Here is a 22,698-nt window from a genome sequence, read left to right as displayed (position 1 = left end):
GAAGTTAGGTTGTGCTTGTGAGGGTGAGTGGCCAATTTCTGAGGGAGTGATTCATTATCCAGAGATCTTTTTTGGCTCAGAAATTGATCTTCTCTAATAATACTGCGTATCATTCTCTGTTTAGTTTCAGAAAATTTCACAGCTTTATAAGACTGCACTTTAAAAAATTAAGTTATTAACTTACGTAAATATGGCAGTACTGTGCCACCTGATTTAGCCAAGCATAATAAAGAGGCTATGTAGAAATTGAGCTTGTGTTTTTGACAAACAGGCCATCCATACAAGCATTAAAGGTGAGTACAAACTTGATGGATCTAATTTTGCTATAGATCTCCTAACACATTGGAGTGTTAACCTCTTGGGGATTTTTTTCGTGCTGGGCGTTTCTGGACTTACTTGGCTGTGCTTTAATCCTCCTTTATTTTAAATGGTAGCTGAATGACTACCTAATCCACATAAGCAGTGTATATGTCACTTGGGCTCTGAAAAATGGAGAGAAGCCAGATCTGCTGCTGCTGTGTAACAGGGACCAGCTCAGGAAGCAGAAGCTTGTTTGCTTAGCTTGTGCCTGGCAGGTTGTATTTTGCACTCCCTGGTTCCTGAAGAATGGAATGTGTTGCTCTTTGTCATACTGTTGCATATCTAGATAGTTTCTTATTCTGCTTCTGGTATCTTCCATTAAGTAAGAGGGTCAGAGCAGCATGGAGAAGGTGTAAAAATTCTATGCTTGTTCATGGGAAGATCTCTCAGCAGTGAGAGAGAAAAGCAGAGGGCACAAGGCATGCACAACAGAAGGGTGTGCAGGCAGAGCACAGCAAGCAGAGGCATGGCCAGGGCATCTGAGCAGCTCTCGTTCTCACTATTGCTGGGAGCAGCCCTGTGCAGGAAAGTAATAAGATGCTCCAGGATCCTTCTATCCTTCACTCTGCATGCTCCTTCCTGCTGCCTTCTCGTTGTGCTTCTCATCGGTTTGTGACCATGTGGAGATGCATAACTTTAAATGTAGGATTTTTTCTATTTCGCAGATGTCAGCAGTCATTTTGTCTGTTAAGACTCAAGGTTTTCTAGTTGAAGGAAATTGAATGGGATTATTTGAACCTGACAGATCCTTTTTCTGGACAACAGCAGCTTGAGAACTTCACAACTCTCTTCTACCCAGTTCAGTGCTAGTTTTTCTTGATAAGAATTCTGAAATCCCTTCCCAACACCACGGTGTGCATTCTCCTCAGTTTCAGACAGGTCTGTGAGAGATCCAATGCTGCACTTCCAAAGCAATTCATTTTTAAATCATGTGCTCTATTCCAAGCATTTGAACCAATTTATCTTGTGCACACTAATTTGAATCACACTTCCAAAGGAAATCTGCACATTGGGAAGTGAGTAAATAAAGGCTCCCATTCATAAATGTTGTTTATCTCTATCTGTGCCTCCTGTGTGCAGTCAGCATCACAAATGAGAGTTGCTGGTGTCATAGGAGACAGCTGCAATAAAACTCTCATGAACCTGCTTCAGAGAGAAGGATGTAATACAGAACATGCGACCAGATCAGACAGCAGAAGAGAAAGCACTAATAAATGAACGTAACAGTGGAGACATTAGGAAATTATTTGAGAGGGGAAGGTGATGATGCTGTAGAGGAAAGTGGCACTTGTGCAGCACGTGGACATTCAATTTCTGCACTGTGAAGGCAGTAGTCATTAAATCACCATTTTTAAAAAGGGGAATCCCAGTGAGTCAGATGTCAATTTGTTCTACTTTACTGTTAAATATCTCTAACTCTCTTTCTAACAAGTTATCTGTATCTTGGGTTTCTTCCACTTATACACTGCATTGTTATCAACAGAATATTCAGCTGGTATGTTAGAATTTCCCTGCATGGAAATCTATTTGAAAAGAAGAGAGAAAGCCTGAGCTGGGATGACAGGAATAGTATGAGAGTACATGTGAAAGAGCTGGTGTAAATAGAAACGAGATATATATTATATATATATAATATTATGGTGGTTATATATTGCTGATTTAATTCACATCAGAAAAGGAACAAGAAAAGATCGTGTCTTTAGGATCACCTGAAAGAAAGCCAGTCAGCTTTCTGCTTCTATCCAGATGACAGATTAGAGAATTATGTAGGCTTTAGCAGCAGCATCCCATTTGGGAGTGAGGCTGCTACTATGCGGTGTATCGAAAGCCATTTTTTCCTGGCCAGGTGACATAGAGATTTGTCTTTTCCATTCTTTTGAGTAAATAGGGATCACCTGAAGACTGAAAGTATGCGTGCTGATACTGTAACTGTACTGAAACCCATTGGCATGCAGAGTGCATGGGTAGTTGTGTTTGCAGATAAAACACTTAGCTGGATAATGCTGCTAGTGACAATTTGGTGTATCTGTTTGTACATCATGAACTGACAGCCACAGTGAAAATGCTGTTAATTTGAGATCACACAACCCCAAGTTATATTCTAAGCAGTCAGTGAGCTGCTCTTTGAGATTGTTTCCTTGTACCAAAGATACTCCAAAGGAATCTTTTACTTAGTAAGTTCTTAATGTAAGCTTTTGTGATTTACAGAAGCAAAAGAGATGGGAACTTTTTTCTCCTTTTTGCCTTTACCAATTATCCTTTCTTTTGATATAGGAGTTCTTAGACTCGCTGCGTTTTTCCTCTTCGGAAGACAACAAGCCCATCTCTGCTATTAGGACAGGCTCTGTGTGTGTGTGCAGAAAGGGAAGTGCTGCAAGGCGCCCGTTGCATTTAATCAAATGGTGCAGAGATTCTCTTTTTGAAGTGAAGGAAAGCTACATATATGAAGCACTATTCTTTTACATCATTACTGTTAATTACCATTAAGAATAATTTGCAGTATTACTCTTTGTAAAACCGATGATAATAATCTCACAGGTTAAGTTTGTTTTCACTGCAACACAGTCTCAGTTAAAAAGAGGAGAGGCAAATTAATCCAGTAATGCATAAAAATAATCTAATAAAGGTTCAGCTGAGACCAGGGGCTTCCAGGTCCTTTACATAAGTGTGGAGAGAAATAGCCCCCAAGGCATTTCTAATCTGTGCAAGTTAAAGTGCTAGAAGAGGAGATTTCAGTTGAAGGGTATAAAATGCGCTAACAAGTGACAAGGGAGTTTCTTTCCCTGTACGTGTTTGTATGCCCAAACTCAGCCTCTTTCTTCCTTACCTCTGATGGCATTGACTGTGGTGTGCCAGAAAAGACTCACTGTACGCAGAATGTAAGATAAGTGAGTTTTACTTTCAGTTCTGGATACAAATACTCAGTGCAAAAATGCATGTCAGTTCTGAGCATGCTGTATCTCTGTGTTTGAAAGTTTCCCATTACTTGAGAGTTTCATGTTCTCAGTAGGAAGGAGCATCCCCCAGTGCAAGAAAGACAGGAAGGTACTGTAGAAGGTCCAGAGGAGGGGCTGCAAAGATGCTCAGAGGGCTGGAGCACCTCCCCTATGAAGACAGGCTGAGGGAGCTGGGCTTGTTCAGCCTGGAGAAGAGAAGCCTGCGGGGTGACCTCATTGCAGCCTTTGTGTACCTAAAGGAAGCCTACAGACAGGAGGGGAGTCAGCTCTTTGAAAGGGTAGATAACAGCAGGACAAGGAGAAATGGTTTTAAGTTGAAGGAGGAAAGATTTAGGTTGAATGTCAGGGGAAAGTTCTTTACTGTGAGAGTGGTGAGGTGCTGGAATGGCTGCCCAGGGAGGCTGTGGATGCCCCTCCAGAGGTGTGTTCATCCCTGGAGGTGTTCAAGGCCAGGTTGGATGGGGCCCTGGGCAGCCTGGGCTGGTATTAAATGGAGAGGTTGGCAGCCATGCCTGTGGCAGGGGGTTGGAGCTTCATGACCCTTGAGGTTTCTTCCAACCAAAGCCATTCTATGATTCAATGAGAGGCCTCAGCTGTGAGGAGTCTGTACTTCAGGGAGTGCAGAAAACCGAGCTGTTGGATGGGAGAGGAATTTAACAGTAAGAAAATGTTAGCTATATTTCTCCAGAGAAGTTCCCAGTCTGCCGAGTGAACTGTTAGCAAGAGCATATGTGTAATTTTAGTGGGATATGTACCTTCATTACCATCTCAAAGAGAGAATCAATCTGATACTCATGGAGATTGTTTCATCACATTGCATTTTCACACTTACACCCTGGCATTTCATACCTAATGAATTGCCTAAAATGAGTTCCTGTATTCCTCTCAGCTGGCTGTTAGTTGATTCCAAGACACCGGTCGCTGTGAGTGTGATTTGCTTTGGTTTTGCAGAGCTGGGAGTTTGGAATCCCGCTGTGCAGAGAGCTGGCCATGCAGTACGAAAGTCTCTACGACTACCAGAGCCTCAGCTGGATTCGGGTACGTGGCAGCAGTTCCTCTCCTAGCACACTCTCTTCCAGTAGGGAATTCTGCCAACCTCTCAGAAAACTCTCAATTTAAAAAACAAACCAACCAACCAATCCCAACCACAAATAACTCCCTTGCCATGGTGTCATTAGCTGACATTAGTGTAGCGGTGGATTCATTTCAGTGGTGTTGTGGACTCACTGGGGTAAGTCTTAGGTCTGTCGGCAGTGAACATGGACAGCACTTGAGGAAATCTTGACTTGCTGCTGCAATTGCCTGTTTTACATATATTTTTTGCAAAAAACATCCTTTTTTTCTTCCTTTTCTTTTTAATGTATTGATATTTCATTTTAATTTCAAAAATATCCAGGACCTATTTGCATCAGCTGACTTAAGAGTAGGGAAAGGGAGAAACAGAATGGAAAAGGCAAACATTTATGGCATTCTTGTCAGTTTTCAAAGATGTGATGCCCTGGTAAAACCAAACCTGAGGCAGTTGGGGGAGATTTGTGGCATTATTGCTGTAATCAGAAAAGTTTTGCTGTGTATAACCTTTATGAATTTGCAAAGACATCTAAAATAGGACAGCGTGAATTTTTCTCCTGGTGTGCAGGAAACGCTGAAACATCAGTAAATTAGCTGTTTGTTTTGCCTCTTTTTTAATTGGCTTTAATCAGTGGGCTGGGTATGATTGTCTCAGCTCAGCAATGGAACCTGTTCAACTCATCATTTTGTTCACCTGTACGTGATCTGTTTTCTGTTCAAGTCCCCTAAATCTGTGTTGACCTGAACTGGACTGAATTTCTTCCCATTGCACAAGGTTTTCCTTATTCTGTTCATCTCACTTATCACATTCCCACAGTGACTTCAGGTCTTTCTCCATATTACAAAAGGAGATAATATGTGTGAAGCCAAGAAGAAAGCCTTGGCGCAGTGTTCTGTATCAAAGCTGCTGTGAGGATTCCCTGCAGTGGAAGCAATGACATCAAACTGGTGCTTCTCTTTAGAAAGCTATCTTTTTGGATATAATGAAATCCTTGTGAGCGTTTCAGAGACTCGCTTTGGCAAGAGGGTTTGAAATCCCACTCCTGATGCAGTGCCAGCACAGTGCCATAGAAATAATAATTGGAGCTGAATAAAAGTCCTCCTTCCAAACTCCTTTTTTCTTCCATGTTAAAATTACTGGTATGCAGAGCTGGAGAAGATTTAATTATGTTTTGCCCTTTTTCATTCTCTTCAACTCAATTAAGGCAAACCCAATTGAATTGGTACAATTTTTCAGACAGCAGTATAGATTCTGAGCTGTGGGGAGCGAGATGTTAAAGCAGAGGCCTGAATCTCAGCTTGGCCCTTAGTTCTGCAATGCACAGAAGATTATGTGCAAGACTTGTTTTATTTAAAATGCAACAGAAAAAAGACCATATGTCATCTTTCAAAATGTAAAATGAGCTGGGTAATTTTATGGTCTGCTCCACCACATGGACTGTTTAATTAATAATCTTAATTGTTGAAAGAATATCACTCTTCTCATTAAAAGAAAAAGTGTGTATGCAGAAGAGCAATGTTTTGTTGTAATGCACCTTGAGAGTCTCATGTTTTAAGTGCAGTTTTAAGAGTCTGATGGCAGCTGTCATTTTCCTCTGCAGAAAATGGAAGCTACCTATTATGATAATATCATGGAACAGCAGCGCCTGGAACCTGAATTCTTCAGAGTTGGTTTTTATGGTCGAAAATTCCCATTCTTCCTGCGGGTAAGCCAGAGTAATAAAAAATGTGACAGCAGGACCGGGCTCCAAGTAGCTGTCACAGCTCTGAATTGTGGTTGTGGAGATACGACATCTGCTGTTCATTTTATATTTTACACTTGCATAAGCAGAAGCAGCTTTCTGATAGGTCTGAAGGGTATGGTTGGTTGGGAATATTCTTAGGAACACAGATCAGAAATTTGACTGATGCCTACGTGTATTTCTGGCAATCTCACATCAGCAAAATTTACCTCTGTAATTAAGCAAAATTCTTTATTGCAGTGATGGTGGGTCATTATTTCAACTAACTTTGATCATCTCAAATTATCATGCTTTTAAAAATATCTCACATGACAGAATGATTCTAGTACCAGACTGATGACACACTTCTGCTCTCTACAGCAAAAGTTTCCCTATATTAAGTAGAAAGCCCATCAGCTTCTCTGTGCATGTCCTCACTTTGAGCTTACTGTCTGCTGCTGTGCGCAGGGTCAGCGGGCTCTGAGATCCACTGAGAAAGTGAAAATGTCTTCTCTTCCTAATGAGGCATTTGTTCATACGGCTTCTTGTTTCTGGTTCAGAGTAATGAGGGAATATAATCTGACACCTTCTGGAAAATCTGCCTGAAAATTGATGGCAGATGCCATCTGGTCTGACAGGCCAAGCTAACCTGAAGCATGCTTTCAGGGGCTGGAGCAGCATGTTTTTGTGTTCTCTTTAAAAATAGGGCTTGACAAGAGATGGTACCACTCGTGAGTAATACAGTAATAAGTTATAAAAAGCAAAGCAAAACTGTTTGCCATTTTTGTTTCATAAGGTACACATTCTGAAAATTGCATTCTTAAACTTCCCTCTGCTTTGTTGTAGCTGAGATTAAAATATTAGTGTTTAATTATGTCACTTTAATGGAGGCATGCTGTAACTACGGTGGGATATCAATAGACAAAGGGTGTTATTATTATGCTCAAAGGTGAAGCTGGACAGTGCCATAATACAGGAGCCTCAATCAGCATTTCAGATCAGCATGTGAAGGAATGCAGAGTGTTGCATTGTGAAGCTCCCCTTTTCTGAAGAGCTTCCAAGAAAACATGATTTATTTTTAGTATCTAACAACAAATGTTGCAGAAAATAAGTGACAACCAAGTCGTGATGGCACATAAGTGTTCCTGTGTTAGAAGTACTGTCAGTGAATCCTTGTGCATCTTGCTGCATTCCACCCTCAGCAAGTTTGCTGATGATACAAAGTTGGGAGGATTGGTTGACACGCCTGAAGGCTGTGCTGCCATTCAGCGAGACCTGGACAGGCTGGAGAGCTGGGCAGTAAGAAACTGGATGAGGTTCAACAAAAGCAAGTGTAGGGCCTTACACCTAGGGAGGAATAATTGCATGCACCAATACAGGCTGGGGGATGAGCTGCTGGAGAGGAGCTCTGCAGAGAGGGACCTGGGCGTCCTGGTGGACGACAGGTTGGCCGTGAGCCAGCAGTGTGCCCTCGTGGCCAAAAAGGCCAATGGCATTCTGGGGTGCATTAAGAAGAGCGTGTCCAGCAGGTCGAGGGAGGTGATCCTCCCCCTCTACTCTGCCCTTGTGAGGCCTCATCTGGAGTACTGTGTCCAGTTCTGGACTCCCCAGTACAAAAAAGACAGGGATCTCTTGGAAAGAGTCCAGCGGAGGGCCACAAAGATGGTGAAGGGCCTGGAGCATCTCCCCTATGAAGAAAGGCTGAGTGAACTGGGTCTGTTTAGCCTTGAGAAAAGAAGACTGAGAGTGGACCTGATCCAGGTTTATAAATATCTGAGGTGTGGCGGCCATAGTGGTGAGGCCAGTCTCTTTTCAGTGGTACGTGGAGACAGGATGAGGGGAAACGGACATAAGCTGCAGCATAGGAAGTTTCGCACGAATGTGCGTAAGAACTTCTTCACGGTGAGGTGACGGAGCACTGGAACAGGCTGCCCAGGGAGGTTGTGGAGTCTCCTTCTCTGGAGATATTCAAGTCTCGCCTGGACGCCTGCCTGTGCGACCTGGTGTAGGGAACCTGCTTTGGCAGGGGGGTTGGCCTCGATGATCTCTAGAGGTCCCTTCCAACACCTACAATTCTGTGATTCTGTGTATCCTGCAGTTCTGTCGTGGACCCTGCCTGACTTTACACTGCACCATTGTGAAGTGCTGTGTCAATATGGATACTTGGCTGGAGATGTTAACAGCAAACATTAGCATACAGAGTTATAATCCTTGTTAGATCTGCAATTACAGTTAGTAGCAGTGCTTCTGATAGCAGATTACTAACATAGCAGTCTTATTAGAATGCACCCTCCTCCTTTCTCTCCCTGATGATCCATACAGTGCTCACATTGAGAAGCACAGTCTAAGCCCATTAGCAGTAGCATCTGCACGGATCACACTGTAAAGAGATCCATAGCAGCTATTCTGGAGAAGAAAAAGATTTACGTGGATTTAAAATTTTCAAATGGATGCAAGAACAATTTAAAGTGATGAAACAACTTCATGTACTTGTTTTATTTTTCTAGTGTTGTATAGTTTAAGACAGAAAATAGCCACTTCCTTCTACATTTGCAGTTTTGTAGACCCTTTGTCTAGAAAAATCATTGTTTATGTGGCTGTGGAACCTGCATCTCTTTCTATCCTTCCTACATAAATAAATTAAAACTGCTTGTGTCTTTTCTTACCAGCAGTTCAAGTAAGGACTAACAAGCTGTGTGCTGAGATCTTGTATTGGTTTCTATGTGAAGAGTCTATTAAATCTGGCCTGATGTGTTTTCAGGACATTATTTTTAGAACTTTATTTATAGGCTTTACAGTTTTCTCAGTTGCTGCAATCAAAAATTAAAACAGAATGCAGTAAGTGCCATGAAGAGATTCACCTTCAAATATCACTCCAAATTTAATAATAGCTGCAAAGCTGGGCCATTACAGACTGAACTGTGGTTTCATCACAGCTTTCACCATGTGATCTCATCTCTAGAGATGAAGCACAAACCCAAAGACATTGCACTTCTTGGCTAAACTTTATGAACAGGTTTTGCCAGTTTCTCTTTCATTCTGCTATTAGCAAGAAATCACCGCATATGCTGCAGCTGTTTAGCTGCAAGAAATAGAATGGAGGCAACTTTCTTGTTTGCTGGGTTTTTGTTGTTGTTGTTTTATTATGAAGGAGAAAAATCTCCCTGTACAGTGTACACATCAGCTATTATGATGAGTCAGAGCGCCCAGGATTAGAGATTTGCCTGCTGTGATAAGTCTCACGTCAGGCAATGCTATCACCAGTCAAAGTTGTATTATGTGATAATATAGTTAAGGCACTGGAATGCGATCTTTATGACACTGAGCACTGTAGAAACGCTGTCTCCTACTGGTCAGAGTTCAAGATGGTTCAGAAGCATCCAGGAACTCTAAGCAAGTGGTTTAATGCCTCAGGAGGTGTATTTTAAATGCAAACTTGGAAATGTCCATCAAGAGGAAAGTACTTTTAGAGTTGAAGTGGAATGTGCTAAGTGGCCATTCTTGGGGAGGCTCTGCTGTGTTATTGCACTGTAGACAGCAGTGTTCCAGCAATGATCAGAGGTGATTGTATGGGTGTAACAGTGCAATAGTGACTAAACAACGATGTTTGTGAGGTTTGCTGTCACACCTTTCTAAAGATAGCTGGTAAATTGTTAAATATGTCTCTCCCCCTGTTCTTTTAAATCCTCAGACTTTTACCCAGCTCCTGGAAATTGCATTTGATGGCAGTTTTTCCAGCGCAGAACAACAAAGTTTGTGACCCAGTCTTAAGTTTTGCTTGATGCATTTCATTACAGTCTGATTAAATAGTACTCCCTGTTCAGTTATCTGAAAAGCAAATCAGACAAAACCGTAGGACTGAATGCCATGCTTGTAGGGAGCAAAGGTATCTTTTGTTGAGGGAGCAGTAGAATGGTCTCCTTATTCATCAGTTAATGAAATACACTGTAATGAAAAAGAAAGAAAGAAAATATATCATCCATGTTATCTGCACATTCTATTCTGACATCAGCGTGTTGACTTTGTCACTTACCTCGCTTTCTGAAGCAGTAAAATTTAAAGTGAGATAACAGCCAACTGCATTTAACCTAACTTTAAGGGAGATTCATTTATGCTTGTCCTTCTTGCAGAACAAAGAATACGTGTGTCGGGGCCATGACTATGAGAGGCTGGAAGCCTTCCAGCAGAGGATGCTGAGCGAGTTCCCACAAGCCATTGCAATGCAGCATCCAAACCACCCAGACGACTCTGTATTACAGTGCGATGCCCAGTGTATCCTTCAGTGAGATCTTTGGTACTGATTATCTTGCATATCTCAGTTCATAACTGCCTTGGGTAGAGCTGGGTATGGACAAAACTGTACATCTGTCCGTAGCAGACATTGACTGATTCTTTGAATTGTTGGAGCGAATTGTTGCTTTTTATTCTGCAGGGAGTATTGCAGCCATACTCAGTATGCAAGAGATTGATCACATCCAGCCTTTCACCTTTACCAGCAGCATTAGCATAAGGGACGTTTTACTTCACTAAATGTACATTCCAGTACCTTCTCTTGGAGAATGTGTTGTTGGGAACAGATACAATAGTATTCTTTTCCATTGTGTTTTTAACTGCAGCTTTTTTTTCTTGTAGTCTCCTTTTCTTTAAAGTTGTGGAACTCCTTTATAACTGTGGCTCTAAATTTCTTTCTTCTCATTGTTAATGAGTACTGCAGCTTAATGGACCCAATACCACACTTTGTGTATTTAAGGACAGAACTATGTAATGACTGATGGGGCTGCAGAGACCCTGGGAGATTTTAGTTATGAAAACACTGCCATTTGGCTTGTGCCTCACCAGTGTGGGCACTGCACAGGACTGCAGGACTTTAACCTTAAGAATACTGTCATTAAGTATTGTTTGTGTTTGATGTTTCCCACTCATTTTCCATATGATAGGCTTTTCACTCTCCAATGTTATGTATCACTGATAGTTTTATAGACAGAAAGGGTTGTTTATATATTTACTTTCATAAGTTTATTTGCACTTGTTGCACAAGAGAGCTTGTCTGTAACGCTAAGACTACAGCAGTTAAACTACCCTGATGAACACAGGACAACGTCTGCCTGCAGACAAAGCTGTAGTATCTAAGATGAAATTTACCAAAAGTAAATATTAAATATTTAGGTTTCTAAATACCTGGAGACTAAAGATTTACTTTAGTGCCTTCAGAAGTGAAGCACCTAGCTCGATCGAGAACTAATATGATCTGGCTCGTCTGCCTGATCAAGATAGAATGTAGGAAGACATCTGAAAATATGTGCATCCTCAGGTGTCTTGCTTTGTTTGATTTGGCTTTAAGGTACTACAGCTTTGTAGGCATCCTGAGGATTTCTGGTGTTGTGTCCTCTTGTTTCACATGCAACAGAAGGGTGTTGGGAAACAAAGAGAAGCGTGTGCTGTTTCTTTCTGCAGCAAAGGCAGCTTTCTTGTTTTATGTCCCATGGCTTTCTTTGACAAGGCAACGTGCAGATTTACAGATCTATGCTGTGACTCCCATCCCAGACAACATAGATGTGCTGCAGATGGACCGTGTCCCTGACCGCATAAAGAGCTTCTACCGAGTCAACAACATCCGGAAGTTTCGCTATGACAGGCCTTTCCACAAAGGTCCAAAGGACAAGGACAACGAGTTTAAGGTACAAGCAGGCAGTAAACTGCGTTTAAGTGTTAATAAGGCAAATGCTGTCTTGTTAGCTTATGCTAATATAGCCTTTCAAGTAATCCTGATTTGGTGGCCAGACATCATTAGCAAGTGGCTGTTGAATCTGATGGCTTCAGATCTGAGCATTGTGCAGTTTAAAGGTAAGTCACTGGAGTGCCAGGAGAAGTGCATTTCAAAGCAAGGATGGTTTTTTGATTGGCTGGATTTCTTTTCTTATGTCTTCTTGGTTCCCATGACAGAACTGGTAGCCAAACTCAACTGCTGAGAGTTGACTGAAATGCTGAATGCGTTGCTTTAGAACATATTGAATTATTTTCTGGTATTTAAGTGATTATCAGCATGACATACTGCAAAGTATGTTACTGCTTATGAGGTTAATATATTCTTCTCTTACATTTGCCCTCCTTTACTTGTAGTTAAGAGTATAGATGACATGATTGTGATTCATTCTGTGTCTCACATCCCTCAGTTTTTTTCTGCAGAGCTTGTGGATTGAACGCACCACTCTGACCTTGACTCACAGCTTACCTGGGATCTCCCGTTGGTTTGAAGTGGAAAGAAGAGAACTGGTAACATTCATAATTCTGTCACTGAGGTTTGAAACAATGACTTACTAAGGGTGCAGGGCAGATGACTGAAAACTCCTGTGGCTGAAATTTTGCCATTTAAAATGATAAAGTTTAGCAGCAATTAAGTGTGTACTTTCTATATCACCTAGTCTAAATAATTGCTGAATGTAACCAGGGGAATTATTCAGGTGAACGTGACAGTGTAAAGGAGAATGTGCCAAAAAGATGAAATAATTGCATTGTCACCGTGTCTTCAGTTTATAGATAGAGATTATCACAACTCCATGACCTGAAATAGAACATTACTGACAATGAAGTTTGTTAACTTAGCTGATTTTCTAGCAGTGAAAACTAAGAGATCAGTGAACCATCTAAGAGAATTTCTTTACAAGGAACGTAATAAATCACAATGAAGCATCCATGGAATTAAAGTATGTTTAATTGCTTTTAAGGTTGAAGTAAGTCCTTTGGAAAATGCCATTCAGGTGGTTGAGAACAAAAACCAGGAGTTGAGAACGCTGATAAGCCAGTACCAGCATAAACAAATGCATGGTAATATTAATCTTCTCAGCATGTGTCTGAATGGAGTGATTGATGCAGCTGTGAATGGCGGAATTGCACGATACCAGGAGGTAAGTGAGGCTTCTGAATGTAGTATCAATATTTTTCAATCTTATTTTCGTTTTTGTTGCATGGAGCCTGTCACAGAATACAATAAGAAATTTTCATGCACTTTATCTGAATGTGAGGTTAAAACCCCATGCTTGATTATTCTGCATCTGTGCGTAGGTAGCTGTGTGTCAACAGGAGGCTCCAAAGGTGAAGCTGAGATATTGCATTAAAGTAAGTGCAGTTGGCAGTAGAGTTCTTAAGAATGAAGCTTGGGTTACATAGAAAACCTGAGCTGGCAGGTAGAGGAGTGAAGTAGCAGTACAAAAAAAAACCCCATTTCTTCTGTTACAAATCCATTTTGCGGTGGTATTGGAGTTTGATTGGGCCTGTAATCAGGAAAAGCTGCGAATTCCTGCTACCTAACCATTATCTTTGCTATCCCAATTTCAGACTCACTGAGACCCTAAAATTATCTGATGTTATTTGCTACACTATCTGATATATTCTTTGGCAAGCTGTTAATTAAATTCCACATTATGAAGGGTAAGTCTAGAGTGAAATAGTAAGAAATGGCAGCAGTGGTCCAGGGGTCTTGGATGTGTCTTTCCTATAAAGCCATACAGAGAATGCTCTTCACTGTTTTATATTAGTTACCATTTTACTCTTTAATTCCATTAAGCTGAGGAGATTTTGTGAAGGAAGTGATATAAAATTCAAATAACTGAATGATATAGGGATTGGTGGTATTACCCATCATTATTACATAGAGAAAATCGATCACACTCATGATCCTTCCATGCTAAGGCCTGCCTTATGCTATTCAGTGCTGGTTCCTTTAAATGAGCAACAGAATCATCTAGGTTGCTAAAACCTTATGTAGCTTTACCTGAACCCCAGAGTGCTAAAAGCAGTAAAATTGAGCTTCTGCTGTAGGCTTAATATATTTAGTTTTCCTGAGATTTCTGAACTTTTTCTTCTTGTCTTTCGACACCAAGTCATTATAAATATCTTCCATTAATCAGAAGACTTTTTTTTTCTTTTCTTTCTTTTTTCCTACAGGCCTTTTTTGATAAAGATTATATCACAAAGCACCCTGGAGATGCAGAGAAGATCACGCAGCTCAAGGAGCTCATGCAGGAACAGGTACTACTCTTCTGTAGTTTCTGGATTAATCTGGTCTGAACATAACAGGTCCAGTTCATCCATTCACAAGCAAGGAATTTCAGTAGAGGAGATTTAAAGCACATTTAAACAAAAAGTAGAGCAGATAGTCAAGTGTTTCTGAGCAAGCCAGTCACCCTAGGCAATATTAGGTGAAGCTCTGCTAACAGTGCTTAAATTTTATTGTCACCATTTATTATTCAATAGATGTTGGGCCACGCTTCAAGCCTGCTGTTTATTTCTGGCATTTTGAGTTATATCTTCCTAGTAAATTTCAAAGATAGAATCAGGACGGGTCAGGCTCCATGTTAAACTGGCAGAGCCACATGGGAAAACTTGATGTCTGTTCATATTATCTACAGTTCTGCTTTTCTTTAATATCTCCACAAAACATCTCAGTAGATAAAGCTTGCTGGATGCTTTGATGAGAGTGAAATCAGACAATCACATCCTTGCGAATGGAAAGTTTGGCAAAATAAGCCCCAGTAAGCAATGCGGCCAAGTCTGAGCAGAGCTTCTAGACCTGCTTTGTCAACAGATCGCTTAACAGATTTCCCATCTGTAAAATAAAGATAATGTTTATCTCCCCTCCATCTCAAGAGGATGTTTGAAGATTAATTAGCTATTGTTTGTACAGAGTTTTGATCATGTAGGGAATCAAGTCCATATTAGACCTGCTATCATGACTATCTTTCATCTGAGAGTTGATATAATCTCTTTCAGTGACTAATATTGTATGTTTGACATTTGAAAATCTGACCTTTATAAATAAATAATGAGCAGCAGAAAGAATGAACATAGGTGGCAATGCTGCCATGCTCAGGTCAGTTATCAGAACATCCTTTTTTCATTTTTATCTTTAATATTTTGGTCATGGTGAATTATGAGGTCTCTGTGCTGCTAACTCTGGAGAGAGAATCAATCTTTTGTTTCTTTTTGCAGTTGTCTTTAAGAAATGTAATTCACTGTGACGTAAATGTACTTGTTTCACACTTGAAGTACTTGCTGAAGTTATACGAGCTTGCCAGCTCTTCTAGACTTACTTGATTGTCAGCAGCCCTGTGGAAGAACAGTGGAATATTTTGCAGTACTCCCTCACACACTGACAGAGTGAGGGTAAGGCTTCCGTTCTCTCTCTTAGTCTTTATTTAGTTTTGTTGTGTTGTTTTCTTCTTAACAGGTGCATGTCTTAGGAGTGGGGCTGGCAGTCCATGAGAAGTTTGTCCATCCAGAAATGCGTCCTCTGCATAAGAAACTGATTGACCAGTTCCAGATGATGAGATCTAGTTTGTACCATGTAAGCTGGTCTTCAATTTTCCTATTCTGAATCATTCAGAATTATGAGTAAAATTCCATCTGTTGCAGTAGCGTTCACACAGAACTGTGCAGATATGGCACTGACCAAACCTACTGGATTGCCAAATTACCACACGAATTCTTGATTTGTATGCAAGAAGGAAGTCCTAGCAAATCTGTTAATTTATCCTTTAATTTAAACCCTGGAATTTTTAATATTTGTGTGTTCTTTGTTCTACTTTAATATCACAGAACAGTTGTAAAGTTTAATTCTCAGACTTTTCTCAACTATATATATATCTTTCTCTGATATAAAACAGAAGGATTAACAGAAAGTATTAGATGTTCAGCTTTTAGAACTGTCATCGTTTGAAGTAGGATGGCACGGATTAGGCCCTCCAGAAGTATTTTTTTTAATATATATATAGACAGTAACAGAAATTCCTTGCTTAATTCAGGCACCTAACTGTGATAATCTATACACACAATATTATAGGTCTGCATTTCCTACGTAAGTCAGGAGAACTGCCTCCAGAGGATGGTTCACAGTGTCTGTTAACTACCAGAAGTACACATGGCATCCCCTAGACTTAGTACTTTCCATCCATTTGTGCTCTGCTGTACATCAGTGTTCTGTGACAGATATATTTCAGATTTTTGTGGATATCTTGACCCTATATTGTATGTTATCACAACCGAACTGAAGGAATTCTTTCTGTGTAACAGAAAAGAATTTCTTGAAATGTGTTAGTACTTTACTTCAAACTGAAGTACGTATTTTCTAAAAGCTTCTAACTTGAAGGCATTTTCCCCATTCCTGGGATTGAATGCAGGGATGGCCAGAAATTACAGCATCAGAATTTTAAAATACAGCCTTTCTCTTTCAGAGCAGATGCAATCCATACAGGTCACAGTTATCAGCCCAAATTCACTGCCTATCTTTAGAGTTTCTAAAAGATCTCTGTTTTCAAATTCACCTATCCTTTCAGGAAAATGTAGATGGTTGCAGTTTGGTCAACAGTGTGCCCCTGTTTTTCTCCAGAATTCCTGAAATGTCTGGCTGGGAAGTATTGCTGGAAATAGAGAATAAAACACTGAAGCTCTTCCTACTGTGGAAGCACAGGATAACTGCGGATGATCACAGGGAACATGGAAAGAAATCAGAATTTTTTTCTGAGAAAATTGCTGTAATTTTCTCATTACTGACTTAGCTAAAATATTTATAGTTAAGTGACTCTGTCTCCTGTGCAGGAGTTACCTGGTTTGGATAAGCTGAGTCCAGCGTGTTCTGGCAGTAGTACGCCTCGCAGCAATGTTCTGGTTTCCCATGGACCTATGAGCCCAGAGAGCATAAAGCTGCTTCATCGACACAGGTACCATGTGGTCTGCTGCTGGAATATGTACGATCTCTGCACACTGCTGCATTAAGATTCAAGGGGTAGAAAAGCAATGAACAGTGCTGGGGGAGGAGGAGGAGGGTGAATTTTGGCAGCAGTGTCCTTTATCTTCATTCAGGGCTAGCTATTAAAGCTTGAATGCTGATTGGAATCAAGAAGTTGAGAAATCTAGTTTGCAGCAAATGGTAAATATCTCCAGATGTTACATTGCTTTACTTATACATCTCCATCCTCAATCTGACTTGGGAGGTTCCAACTTCTCCCGTTATGCAAATGGCAGGTAAATAGGTTCTTATCTGCTGTAACAGGGAAATTCTGCTGTTTGCTTTAGAAACATGACTCAGTATGTGCCCATTCTTAAGACACCAAAGTTGTTTTATCAGAAAGTAGCTCAGACTTCAGAGAAACATCTGAAAATGTGAGATCCTTATTGAGACAGAATGCCATCCTATAAAAGCTGAGGACCAATCCCAAATTGGGATTTTCAGGTCAAAACAGAGCTGTTATACCCAACCAGAATTGCTTACTAGAAAATGCCAGTTTGAGAAACAGTGACAAGAATGGCACACAAATGATGCAGTGTTAAGGGTTCTTCCATGTTCCTCTTGGTAGGTCTGCATAGTTCAGCTGTTTTTAAAGCCTAGCAGAAAAAAATGTGGATCCTTGCTCCTGAGTACAGGATTGTGAGATTCTTTTTATAATTAAAATTGATTGGATCTTACACCACTTCTGTGGCTTGGCACTTTGGGATCTGGGCAAGAGAATTTTTTCCTCAGAATTCATCACTTTGCAAAGCCATCTAAAGATGGCTTTAGGGTAAGCTTTTAGGGTAAGCTAGGGAGATTCTGTAGTGTACAAAAGATGTGTTTGTGTATGTGATTCACAAAAGAAAAAAAAAAATTGATTGAGATCAGAATGCATCCTGCACACTCTTTGCACTGTATTAATGTACTGTCAGGTAGAAAGTTGCCTTCACCTGCAATGCAGAAGGCCAAAGACACAGTGAGGAGGTCTGTGTTTTGACCTGTGTCTTTTTCCTGGATCACTTGGAAAGGTTTTTAAGCTGCTTCCCCCATCATTCTGCAGCAGTGAGAAAGAGAATGATTTCAGAATGTTCAGTTATTAAAGACAGCATTGTGACTTGTTAGCCTGGCTTTGGATTCTGAAATTTGATGTCCCACATACTATGTTATCTTTAGTTTATTAGCACTTCTTTCATATTTATGGACTTGATTGGCCTGATTTTTTCAGGAGTGTTTGACTTGTAGAGGTGACGTAAAGCAAGTACTTAATCAGAAAAAAAATCAGGCTTCACAAATTAAAATGCAAATTCAAAAACTAACAGCAGCCCTGTTCTGTCTCTATTCTCATTGCAGCCCACTGAACTTGCTTGGCTCAGTCCGACACTCATCATCCTCTTTGTCATCCCACACCTCCAGCGAAACAGGGAACCTGGTTATCCTAACAGACAGCTCTGTGGGGGAGGCTGCGGAGGAGATGTACCACATGCAGGTACAGCTCCAGCATGCCACGAGATAGTGATAGAAGCAGCACTGAACACGCTCAGAGGGCTGTGCTTCCAAATGCAATCTGCATGTCCAAATGCGTAGTTCTTTTCTGCTAGGTTATCTGTGAAGAAGTGAATAGGTAGAATCTGCCATTGTTCAAGAAGGATGACAGATTAAGTCAGCCAGGTTTACTTTGGGAAGAAATTTTCTGAGAGCTGCTGTCCGGGATGATAACATTGCTTTCAAAACATGAGATTTTAGTCAGCGTGTTATTTATCTGACCCATTCAACATATGCAGTTAATATTGTTCTTGAAATGAATCCCACGCTCAAGTGCAGATTAACAGTGACCTGTCCTGAAGCTGTTTCCTAGATTGAGGTCACACTGGGTGATATAAGACAGGTAAAAGTCTAATGCAGTGAACCACTTCATTCTCTTCTGATGGTTTCTCTGCCTCCTGCAGCTTGTTGATCCTAGCTGCAGGTACCAAGGCTCAGTCACCAATGTGTCTGTTTTATCCTCATCCCAGGCCAGCCCGTCCACCTCCAGCCTGAGCTCCACACACTCGGCACCATCCCAGATGATTAACTCTGCTCCTTCCAGTGCACGAGGTAAGAATGGATGGACCTAAATGGGAGTTAATGGGAACTGCAGGCATCCCATAACTCTTTCAACTTTGTCAACTTATTGAGTGAAACACCACCTGCACTGAAATACACCACTTTTCCAGAGTGTGGGTCTTCAAAAGTGATTTTTTTTTTCAAAATGTTTTACGTTTTTCAAAAATTGATTTTATTTTATTTTTTAAGCAGCATTTGGAGTGTATCTGATGTCTGCTGGTTTCAGGCAACTGGATTTTATAATAGTTTCTATTGTTCTGCCACAAATTGTGACAGGCAATGTAGAGGAAAATAAGAATATTCTTTGGTACAGTGCTTAAAGGAGAGAGGTTGTGGATACAAACGCAAAGATTCCATTTTACATCTATCATGAAATCATGTCACAAAGAACTTGAGGCAGTTTAGCAGAAAGTTGTGTGTGCACAAGCATATGTACACGATGAGTGTTGAAAGATGTGAACGGAGACAAAGAAGGATTACCCTGATAGGAACATCTTGAAGGAGGGAAAAACACAATGACAGACTCTAATGGTACTGTTACTGCCTTTGCTGTTACAGTAGCTAGATAAAGCTAACCATTTTCTTCCCAAGTCTCACAGCGGTAGCAAAAATATTGCAAGCCATCTCCCAGTTTTGGTTACTTCTGTTTTCTTCTCTCATTTTGGATTCTTAATTGCAGGCTCATGAATTTCTTTCTATGCCTCTTTTCACAGGAATATGAAGAAAGTATCAGAGATGCAGTCAGAGACAGAGGCTGTTATTTAAATCCTATCCCTTTTTTCTGTACAGGGGAACTGTGTTTCTCCTTATGGACAGAATGCAGAGCAGAACAGTTGCTTGTTAACAAGTAAATACTTCTTTCTCTCTGGCCAGCTTGGGGCTTTTTGCTCAATCTTGCAGTAAAGTCTCAATTGACTGGCTGTTGTAATGACACAGACACATCTATCAAAGTGATTTAATTGGAGGATCAGATGGAGTAGGAAGGTGAGAAGTGGATGTCTTCAAATAAAGGCATATGACTCCACTGATTGCCAAGAGCTGGAAGGAAAATAATGAGAATTGAAATAACAAATTAGCAAGATGAAACTGGCATAACAGAAAGGGGAAGATGAAACTGAGTACAGAGCCATCATGCCAGAAAGTCACCCTTAAATGGATGTGCCTCAGCTGGCATCTGAGGTCTGATTCTTCTGGGGAATCAGGGCTTTGGTGCTCACAATATTTCCATGTAATTTTCATTTTAAAAAGCCAGCACTTCCAGTGATGGGCTGCATCATTCTTTCTGAGCTTGGTGATTTCTCAGCAGCACCAGCTTCCTTCTTAACTGTATTTCGTTGTTGCTTAGAAACCAAAGGGATGAATGCTGTAAAGAGCATGGTGCTGATGAGTTAGTCAACAGCACCTCCCAAAGATGAGAACTAGGCAATGTAAATCACCACTAATGAGGGAATAACTGTTTTGAAAAATACCTCAGTGAATATCTTAATGTTATTCTTCACCTTACTAAAAGGTTCTGACAGCCTTAGATAATGCACTTCTTCTCTGCTTTGTTCACTTTCAAGTTAGGTGAGTGTAGCATTCATACATTACCCACTTACTGTGGGACTGCATTTTAAAGTCCTAGATTCTCTGTTTCGCAGTGTGCAAGTCACCACTGATTATTACAACACTGCTGTTTGGAATGAAGTTGTTTGTAGCCACGAAAAACCCTACAGTATGCTCCACTGTGGTAATACAGCTTTGATTTTCTCATTGGTGATTTTTCCTTTTGTTTTGTTTTTGAATTGGGTGAATTTGATGCTTATGAAAATGAAGGACAAGTGTTACTGGCCAGAGCAAGGTACTTCACAACCATTACATGTGCAGCTCTGCCAATGCACTTCTATTCCTTTTTTTTTTTTCTTTTTTCTTTTTCTTTTTTTTTTTTTTCCTTCTGTATTTATTTATACTCTTTTTAATTTAGTGCTGGTGAAAGGTGGTGGATTGACAACACTGGAGGCTGAAGCCCTCTATTTACCCACAGAACAGATACAGCATGGGCGGCAGCCGTGCAAGCTTCCCCACGCTGCCCCCACCAATGTGCCTCATCTCTGTCCTGGAGGGACCACCTCTAGAGGTGAGAGGATAGTTTGGTCTCCATGACCCATCCAATCCTTGACCTTTCTGCTGAGACTGCCAAGAAAGCTACAAAGTCACAGTGCTGGAGTGATAGAGCTAACTGCTGGAATTATATGAAGATCAATAATTTGTTTCATGCAGGCCACCTAAATTTACCAAGTTAGGAACTTTGCTACCCGTGACCTTTAGCAGAGCATGGCTTTTGTTAGACATGTTTTTCATTGATTGACATGTTAATGTAGAGGTTAAAAACTGCTGTCCCATTATCTGGATTCTTTATCAGCTTTTACACTGCAGAGTTCTTTCTGGACCTCTGCTGCTAGTGCTGTTCTGAGGAGTTGGGTATATTTTAATACAGATTTGTTCCACTAGTGACCATAAAAAGCCATGGCCATTTTCATTAACAATCTAGCAGGAAATTAATTTGTATTTTGATTCTTTACATCCAAACAAAGCCCTTTCATTTGTGTTTAAAATGACAACCAAAGCAGATGATTTAGTTTGTCCAATGGAAATAATAAAGCCATTAATCCAACATCTTGTTTAAAAGATTTGTAACTAATGACGATGTGATTTTACCACTGAAAGCAGATTAAAGCAGCAAGCCTTATACTGAAGTTATAGTGTATACTACTTAAAGCAGAAGTCTTAAATAAAATTGTAATCAGAAGATAGCCAGGATTCTCTAACTGTGCAGTTAGAAGAAGGTTATTACTAGCTATCTTTCAGGTTAAAGTACACAGCTTTCAGTTTTTCCCTAGCTCAACCCTTGTGTAACTTCTTTCCTATCAAGAACGCAGCATGTTTTTGTATGCAGGATAAGTAAGGAATTCATTTGAGGTGACTCATACAAGGCAGTGCTCTAACCCTGCTTGAGTTAAAAGATTTTGCAGAGCAACGTTTCCTAAATAGATATTGTAATGCAGAAACATTTGAAAAGGGCTATGAGCGTGTTAGTGGTTTTTTTCAGTTATTTCATTTAAAATAAATCCGGGACTCCAAAGGCATCTCCTGGCTGACACTTGATGACTGACCTCCCAGGGTGCCCCTGCTTCCCCAGCACAGTTTTCAGGGGCAGGAAGTGAGTCCCTGTACCCCTTACTCAGCACTTTGCAAGAACCCAGATATTTGCATAAAAACTTTCCTCATTAAATCAAGAAGTGACAGTTTGATGCAGGAGCCAGCTGATTTCATGACAGTAAAGAAAATGATTAATCAGAACCAAAAAGATGTGTTGAGTTTGGAGCTCAACTGTGTTAATTTTCAGTTTTGTTCCTTAAAACTAATACTTGTAACAAAGTAGATTAACATTTTTATAATATAAAAAAAAAAAAAGCTACCTCTGCCTTCAGCACAGGTTTTCCTTTCTCATTAATAATATGCACAGTGCTGCACACATGCAGTGTAGTGAGCTGCAGGCTGGAGAGGATAAGCCCTGGTACACACTGCAGCATTTTAGGTGGCCACTGTGGCTGTCCTGAAATCTTCTAGAAGATTTGATGTTATTTTCTACATTTTGCCAGTCCCTGAAAAGAGTCTTAGTGATTCTGTTCTCTCCTTTTCAAAGCAGGTCTGATTATTAACAAATAAATTCTTCAGTTAT

The 22,698-nt window shown here is 40.5% G+C and overlaps 1 protein-coding gene across 9 annotated transcripts in view; it reads left to right on the top strand.

Moving 5' to 3' along the window:
* The window catches only part of DOCK3 (dedicator of cytokinesis 3), a 190,479-nt gene that overhangs the window by 155,716 nt on the left and 12,065 nt on the right, over positions 1 to 22,698 (top strand). For 5 of the 9 annotated variants that reach the window (XM_085236071.1, XM_085236070.1, XM_085236069.1 and 2 more), the window contains 12 exons: positions 4,269 to 4,355; positions 5,990 to 6,094; positions 10,240 to 10,381; positions 11,621 to 11,787; positions 12,296 to 12,382; positions 12,835 to 13,014; positions 14,054 to 14,137; positions 15,336 to 15,452; positions 16,703 to 16,824; positions 18,225 to 18,360; positions 18,887 to 18,968; positions 20,941 to 21,093. In XM_085236071.1, coding sequence (XP_085092197.1) covers positions 4,269 to 4,355; positions 5,990 to 6,094; positions 10,240 to 10,381; positions 11,621 to 11,787; positions 12,296 to 12,382; positions 12,835 to 13,014; positions 14,054 to 14,137; positions 15,336 to 15,452; positions 16,703 to 16,824; positions 18,225 to 18,360; positions 18,887 to 18,968; positions 20,941 to 21,093 — 1,462 coding nt within the window. The remainder of the gene's footprint in view (positions 1 to 4,268; positions 4,356 to 5,989; positions 6,095 to 10,239; positions 10,382 to 11,620; positions 11,788 to 12,295; positions 12,383 to 12,834; positions 13,015 to 14,053; positions 14,138 to 15,335; positions 15,453 to 16,702; positions 16,825 to 18,224; positions 18,361 to 18,886; positions 18,969 to 20,940; positions 21,094 to 22,698) is intronic. The other 4 variants (XM_085236073.1, XM_085236075.1, XM_085236072.1 and 1 more) reach the window with 2 other exon arrangements.

The sequence above is a fragment of the Meleagris gallopavo genome, chromosome 14 (assembly GCF_905368555.1).
Source record: "Meleagris gallopavo chromosome 14, MGAL_WU_HG_1.1, whole genome shotgun sequence".
Lineage (NCBI taxonomy): Eukaryota > Metazoa > Chordata > Aves > Galliformes > Phasianidae > Meleagris > Meleagris gallopavo.
The sequence above is the reverse complement of the archived record's forward strand: the minus strand, read 5'-3'. Positions and strand labels throughout refer to the sequence as shown.